Here is an 8094-nt window from a genome sequence, read left to right as displayed (position 1 = left end):
GGGATGTCTCAATTTGCACAGATTAGTAAAATGAAGGGAAAAGTAGAGAAAAGATCAATCTGACATGGAACCTATGAAGATCATTCAATGGTGGGCGCCAAGATCCCTCTGGGATCTCTTGTTTAAAAATGCATGTTTTTGCCAAAAAGTCTAAGATATTGAGAAAATGATTATGGAAATGTATTGATAATAATTTGTTTATTTAATTATTTTACTATAGTAATAATTACGTAAATAATTAAACTCTTTATTACAGAATGTGCATGGTCTATCCACTGTTTATACCGTATCATTTTGACATCCCACGAGTAGCACTTGGCCATATTCTAGGTGTACCTGTCACTGGCAAATCCTTCCAGTACTTTCTAGGACTACAGGTAAGATGTCAATCCAGTACTTTCTAGGACTACAGGTAAGAAGTCCTTTCAGTACTTTCTAGGGCTACAGGTAAGATGTCCTTCTAGTACTTTCTAGGGCTACAGGTAAGATGTCCTTCCAGTACTTTCTAGGGTTACAGGTAAGATGTCCTTCCAGTACTTTATAGGGCTACAGGTAAGATGTCCTTCCTGTACTTTCTAGGGCTACAGGTAAGATGTCCTTCCAGTACTTTCTAGAGCTACAGGTAAGATGTCCTTCAAGTACTTTCTAGGGTTACAGGTAAGATGTCCTTCCAGTACTTTCTAGAGCTACAGGTAAGATGTCCTTTCAGTACTTTCTAGGACTACAGGTAAGATGTACTTCCAGTACTTTCTAGAGCTACAGGTAAGCTGTCCTTACAGTACTTTCTAGGACTACAGGTAAGATGTCCTTACAGTACTTTCTAGAGCTACAGGTAAGATGTCCTTTTGGTACAATGTAGTTTCTAGAGCTACAGGTAAGCTGCATGTTAAGTGAAACTGAACTCTTGATTTACATAAAAAGTGTGGAACTATTTTTTAATGGCGCATTGATAGTTTCATGGTAGTAAATACACCCAACTGGCATCAATGAATGGATATTTTCCTGCGCGATGTAGCCGTTCACGTCACTCGGAGTCACTTGTGCCGAGTGAGGTAAACAAATCGGTAATTTACTTGTTTTGAATGTCTTCAAATCGTAGAATATTGTTGCAGGATAAACAGAATACGTGGTTAGTATCTTACAATACAAGGTTTACTTTTGGCTCGGAACAGAAAGACGAGATGACTCGCCATTTCGTCTTTCCTAACCCTCGCCAAAAATAAACCTTGTATTGCAAGATACTATAACCATGTATTCTCTATAAAATGAAGGAGATATGTGTTGATTCCTATAATTTGTTTTGTATTTATAGCTAGCCAGTGGATCAGCAGAGTCTGTCATAGTTGCAGTTTGTGGTCTGGTAAGTGTTTAATCAACCTAAATCTTGATTTTTAAATAATTTTGGCTTTGTATGCAGTTAAATATCAACAAGATCTTGAACCAGTTTGAAAATGGAAAGTATTTGACTATTATTGGGCCTTGTGATCATGATAACTGAAGTAGATATCAACCAAGCTTGATGAAATTTAGTATGCAACCATATTTTGACAAGATCTCGGGCAATTATGAAAATGGAAATCATTCGACAGTAAGTTACAGTGTTAGAGTTATTGCCCTTTGTAATGATATTGTTGTTGGACCTTGTGAACATGATAGCTGAAGAAAATATTAGTCAAATTTAAAGAAACTTTGTATGCAGCAATATATCAACATGATCTTGGATGAGTTCGAAAATTCAAATTATTCGATGGTAACTTATAAAGTTATCGCCCTTTGTAAAGATTTCATTATTAACAATTTTTTAGCTCACCTGGTCCAAAGGGGTAAATCTTTTTTAAATACTAATAGTCCTGAACAAGTAAATGGATTTTGATGAAATTTGGTCTGGAGAATTATGTGGCAATATTGTATGTTTCATAAATGAAGGATATGACACTCTTGGGGAAGGAGAAAGGGGGCCCAATAGGGGAAATATATCAAAAGCAGAAACAACCTTTTTTCTTTTTCAAGAATGACAGGATTTAGTCCACTTGTAGTTTGAACCATTGTTGGGAACTTGGGAGAAGCAGTTCAAAAAGTAGCAAAATATTTGAAATGTAACTTAAAGTATTTTGTCATAATTACTTAAATATCCAGGTGAGCAATGCAGGCCCTCTGGGCCTCTTGTGTTACAATAGCTGATAAACTAGTCCACTACACTGTTCCATCTTTTTGACATTTGCATATCACAACTTCCTGATTTGAATACATTAATTACCAAAACACTCTATGCATTTCAGTTTTGCGGTATCTTATGGAGAAACAATTTTCTGAAATTACAAACAGCACTGACGATACCTAAGTTTGTAGCTAGTGTAAGTCATAGTATTCTAGGACGGATACTGGAGTCAAAAGTCCCTCCGGGGGATACAACTCCCATGGGAGCGACACTAGAACTTCAACGACAGGAGCAGATGGAAAATCTAGAACAACAGATGATTTGGCAGGCTGTTCAGCAACAACAACAAGGCCAAAATCCCAACGTGGCTCAGGTAGGGGAAAAGGCATGATCTTTTAGTATTCATGTACAGTCAAACCTGTATTAAGCAGCCACCCAAGGGACCGACAGATATTGGCTGCTTAAACCAGGTTGACCAGAAACGGCATGTTGCCCAATTCTTTTTTCAACAATTTATTGAATTTATCATGATATTAAAATGCACTTATTGATATTGATAACACTATACCATGCCCTGTGTATTTTGAAATGAAAACCAACAAAGATCAAAGTTTTGATGAATTTGATAAAAAATACCTGGTCATGTGATCATCGCGGATGTCTACTTCTGAACAAAATGTCCGCTTAATACAGAGCAATACAACAACTTGGGGCAGATTTTTGTGGGCGTTGGCCACATTAGACAGGTGACCGCTTATTTAAGAGTTTATTATATAAGTGTTTTCCATCGGGCGGACCAAAGACTGGCCGCTTAACGGAGGTGGCTGCTTATTTAAGGTGGCCGTTACAGCAGGTTTGACTGTATATACAATTATAGTATGTAAAATACTTTACTTCATATTTTTATTAAAAAACATAGAAAACATTGCAACTTATACAAGTTAATATGGAACTTGATTTTCTCTGTACTGGTGTCATCTTTGTAGAATTTGGTAAATGGTCCTGGACTGTTTGGAAACCAAATAGATATTGGAGGATTACGCAACAGATTAAACATAGGTAAGTTTACCTGATTATTTAGCTCACCTGTGACGAAGTCTAGTGACCTATTCTAATGGATTGTTGTCCTTCGTGCATTCATAAACAAGTTACATTTTCAAATTTTTCTCAGAAAGCCCTGAATTAATTTTGGTAGAATTATCAGTATGGGATGGCAGTTTGATGTTATGCATATATGAGCCCTGACTGATCCCCAGTGCTGCTGGGCAGGGTCAAAATTGGTCAAAATTATATTACAACTTGGGAGACTGTTAAGGCCCCATGGGCCTCTTGTTTCATTTTTGTACATACATTTTTTGTAGACCCTGATTTGATAAAGGTAAAAATGATTCACAAAAACAAAACAAAAATGGTTTCAGTCCATTTTCCACTCTCTTGAATCTTTTGATTCAAACTAACCTGCATCCATCCATAACCAATTCTTGTTATTGCTATTTCTAGAGAAGTACCGCAAAAGGTTTTTCTCAAACTTCATATTTGGGTTCCCATAGGCCTCTAGTTGTGCCATTTGATTTCAAGTTGGGGCTCGAAACAAGAAGGCCGACAGGCAGTCATGTTTGATTTGACAATTGAAGATTGTTATCTGTATTTTTTTAAATGTACTGGAGGGATTTTTCTCAAACTAAGATATGTTTTAGATTTCGTATGAAGGCTTCCTTGTTATTTGATGATCAAATTAGAGAAAGGATCATTCATAGAGCAAATAAAGCTCATTCAATGGTGGGCACCAAGATCTGTCTGGGATCTCTGGTTTTGTATATACATTGTTAATCTAAAGTATAGGGACACCATTTTTTTAATAGAATGCAATTTTAGAGATTAGCTTTTTATTCTGCATCAATCATCTATTCAATCACTTGTAAAATCAGTAAACCAGAAGAAAATACCATGTTCAGTTGATTGTATTAAGTATGTTAAGTGTTATACATAATATTTAGACAAGGCAAAAATAGATTGATATCGAAGTGTATGACTCGCATGTATGCTGACATTTTCAGGGGGAGACAATCCACCAGGACAAGCAGAGCCGATCTCAGAGGAAAATGTAAGATATAGATTGAAAAACATGAAAATTTACAGACAATTTTATCAGGTTCATTATAACAAGCACAGAAATGTGAATTGTGTGACAGTGTTGTTATAGAGATAAAGCCAGACAGCTTTATGTTATAGTGACAGTGATGTTATAGAGATAAAGCCAGACAGCTTTATGTTATAGTGACAGTGATGTTATAGACATAAAGCCAGATAGCTTTATGTTATAGTGACAGTGCTGTTATAGAGATAAAGCCAGACAGCTTTATGTTATAGTGACAGTGCTGTTATAGAGATAAAGCCAGACAGCTTTATGTTATAGTGACAGTGCTGTTATAGATATAAAGCCAGATAGCTTTATGTTATAGTGACAGTGATGTTATAGATATAAAGCCAGACAGCTTTATGTTATAGTGACAGTGCTGTTATAGAGATAAAGCCAGACAGCTTTATGTTATAGTGACAGTGCTGTTATAGATATAAAGCCAGATAGCTTTATGTTATAGTGACAGTGCTGTTATAGAGATAAAGCCAGACAGCTTTATGTTATAGTGACAGTGCTGTTATAGATATAAAGCCAGATAGCTTTATGTTATAGTGACAGTGCTGTTATAGAGATAAAGCCAGACAGCTTTATGTTATAGTGACAGTGCTGTTATAGATATAAAGCCAGATAGCTTTATGTTATAGTGACAGTGATGTTATAGAGATAAAGCCAGACAGCTTTAGGTTAGAATGTCGTCGTACAGCACTGTAGTCTATAGATCCAGGTACTTATTCATCGAAACAGGGGATATTGATTTGGAATTGTCTGTCCGTCCGTCTGACCTTATGTACGTCTGTCACACTACATTTCCTTGCAATAACTACAACAAATGTTAATGGATTTTCTTTAAACTTGGTAACGTAGTTAAAAGCCTAATAAACTAGGGCATTCCAAAAACAATATTTTAGACTTTTCGATAATCAATAGGCCCAGGGTCTTGATGTTGGTACAGTAGTATGCTGGGATCAATGGCTTCCTTTTCTATGTTTGTTCAAATGAATGACCTTGAACTACTTTCAATGTCACATGGGTCAAATGTCTTATAATCTTTAAAATAGTAGCATGCTGGGAATGGATAAAGGTCTTATAAGTTTGTTCAAATGAATGACCTTAAATTATAAATTTCAAGGTCACAGTGCTGAGATGTGTTTAATGTTGTTTTAAAAGCAAAACATCATTTATCAGACTGAGTGTACACATCAGAACCCAGATGACATAATCTCTAGGCTCACTGGGCCTCTTGTTTAGTTGAATACAATGTATAGTAAAACTGTAACTTAATTTTATGGTTTTCCTTTCAGGTTCAGCACTTACTTGATATGGGATTTGGTGCCGACAGGGTTCGGGAAGCATTACAAGCATCCAACAACAATGTCAGTGCTGCCACAAATATTCTGCTGCAAGAATCCTAACGAAGGTTAAAATTTTGCCAAAGTACATTTGTCTCATGTTGGGGAGACCTAGCTGCTCATCAAGCTTTATTTCTCATGATTCATAATTTGTTCCAAGGATGAGTCGTGACTTCTCGGGAGAATACGTAGCTGCTACTTCACTGAACTCGTATCTATGTCATAACTCGATTGTTTACCAAGCATAATTCTTTTACACTGTTTACCTACAGTTTCCTGTATAAGACTGGTTGTGTGTTACAAATGTGATTAATATAACTACAAGGTTCTGACCCAGCTGAAAGAAAATTATTGAGGTTTCAAATTCCTGAGTTCTTTTAAAGTCTTCTTGGTCACCAAACATATAATAGACTTATCACAAGGATACAGAGATGACCTGTCCGACCACATGGTTTTTCTCTGTGGTCTGTCTGTATAGTGAGGCTCTACACCCTGGCTAGAAGGACAGATTTTTATAAATCCATGTAATTTTGTGTTGATGCAAAATACAGTTTACATTCAGAAAAAGAAACATTACGCATAAACATAAAAAGTTGTGCAATGACAGTTAACTAGTATTTATCTGTGAAGAAGATCAATATATGGTTTGTACATGCTATGTATTCATTCCCTTTAAGGTAAAATTTATTGATATTGAAGTGTATGAAATGAAAGTGATCATTAAAAGATGTAGATGTCTATATATGATATGTACATCTCATTAATTTGATATGTATTAACAGTTTTTATATAATCAGTATAAGTAATGTCCTATTTCTTATTTGGTCATCTAACCTGACGGGTCAGGATGACCTATAGCCATTGTTTTTGATCCATCATTGTGCACTGTGTAAACTTTTCACTTTTCAAGTTCCATCCCTGGGATTCAGTTTACCTTGAATTACAATGACATGATTCTCACCAAGTGTTGCTATTTTTCAAGTTGGTCTCAAATCTAAGATGCTGTCCTTTTTGAAGAAAAAAAACCCCAACATACTTTAAGCTTTTTCTCTAGTTCCACTGGTACTGAAAATTGGTAGGAATGTTGAGGAGGGGAAGCAAACAAAGTCTTGTTGTTGTTTTTTTGTTGTTTTTTTTTAACTTGACAAATGTATGACATGGCAGTCACAGTAGACATTTTTTAACTTCTTTTCAAGTTCCTTTGGGATTCAGCTCTGACACTCCTGAAATGGTCTCGAGCAAGTGCTGTAATTTTTCGAGGTGGTCCAAAATCAAAGATAGCCACCATGGCTGCCATCTTGAAAAACACACTTTTAACTTCTTCTCCATTTCCACTGGTGCCATTGAGCTGAAAATTGTTGAGGATGTTTAGGAAGAGAAGCTGAGAAAGTGTTGTTATTCTTTTGTCTGGTTAGAACTTTGACACTGCAGCTACAGCGTCCATTTTGTTATTTGATTGGGCAGTCATGGTTTTCCTGAATAACACAAATTTTGAACTTTTTCTTAAGTTCCACCAGTGGGATTTGGGTTGCTCCAAAGTCTAAGATAGCTGCCATGTCCACCTACTAAACCATTTCAAAACAACATTTTGAAATTTTTCTCAAGTTATACCTGTGGGATTCAGCTCTTAATGCCCCTGTCACACTTTACCAGATTGGGCCACCGGACGTGAAACGGATAACATTTTTGGATATCCGGTGATGTTCGTCAATATCCGTTTTATGTCCGTTTTATGTTCGGTTCATTCGTTTCATGTCAGGTGATGTACGGTGCGTCCGGTGGTATCCGTTGGAAAGTTTTGTGCATGCACAAAACTTGAAACGGACAGTAACGGATAAGAATATTCGTTGGCTGTCCTGTGCATGTCCGTTTTGTCCTGTATATATCCTGTCATTGTTCGTTTATATGCGGTAGGTGTACGGGGGGCATGCGTTACCCAGTCCGTTGATGGAACTTGAACGCATACGCCACGCATAAACCGGACCTTCAGCGGACACATAACGAACACATAACGGACACATAACGGACAAACACAGGATGCTTGCAGGATTAACACCGGACATGACGAATAGACAAACGGATTGAAAACGGATAACACGCACAGAACGGATGAATACAGAATACCTACAGGATACCTACAGTGGGAGGAACTGACTACCTTCCACTTCACCTGCATTACAAGTATCAACTTCTACTTCGCCACCTTCAACTGGAATATCATCACCACCTTTATCATGCTCTGTTTCAGTTTCAGTTTCAGTTTCGGTTTCCTGTGCAACAGCATCAACAGCATCGACAGACACTTCTTCTGTGTCTTGCGCTTTTGCAGGAACGTTTTTTTTATTTTTTCTACCGCGAGGCATTTTGGCGAGGCAGTCAGCACTGTAACTTTTTGACAACTGATCGCCGGAGAAATGCATATATCTTGTTTTCTTTTCTCACCCCAA

At 36.9% G+C, this 8094-nt stretch overlaps 1 protein-coding gene across 1 annotated transcript; it reads left to right on the top strand.

Moving 5' to 3' along the window:
- The first annotated feature begins 238 nt into the window (after positions 1-238).
- On the top strand, positions 239-6663 carry LOC117320104 (ubiquitin-associated domain-containing protein 2-like). The gene is made up of 6 exons (XM_033874786.1): positions 239-377; positions 1313-1360; positions 2280-2531; positions 3145-3217; positions 4216-4262; positions 5600-6663. Exons 1-6 carry the CDS (start codon positions 258-260, stop codon positions 5708-5710), a joined length of 651 nt encoding a protein of 216 aa, XP_033730677.1. The 5' UTR covers positions 239-257; the 3' UTR covers positions 5711-6663.
- Positions 6664-8094: the final 1431 nt, after the last annotated feature.

This window comes from Pecten maximus, unplaced genomic scaffold, assembly GCF_902652985.1.
Source record: "Pecten maximus unplaced genomic scaffold, xPecMax1.1, whole genome shotgun sequence".
Lineage (NCBI taxonomy): Eukaryota > Metazoa > Mollusca > Bivalvia > Pectinida > Pectinidae > Pecten > Pecten maximus.
This window is presented reverse-complemented; position numbering and strand designations above follow the sequence as displayed.

Bases quoted from the DNA above. Each gene is read 5' to 3' on its own strand.
- LOC117320104 (XM_033874786.1), top strand. From the start codon at position 258: ATGTGCATGGTCTATCCACTGTTTATACCGTATCATTTTGACATCCCA. The intron at 378-1,312 runs GTAAGATGTCAA...TTGTATTTATAG, and splicing joins AGTACTTTCTAGGACTACAG to CTAGCCAGTGGATCAGCAGA. The intron at 3,218-4,215 runs GTAAGTTTACCT...TGACATTTTCAG, and splicing joins ACGCAACAGATTAAACATAG to GGGGAGACAATCCACCAGGA.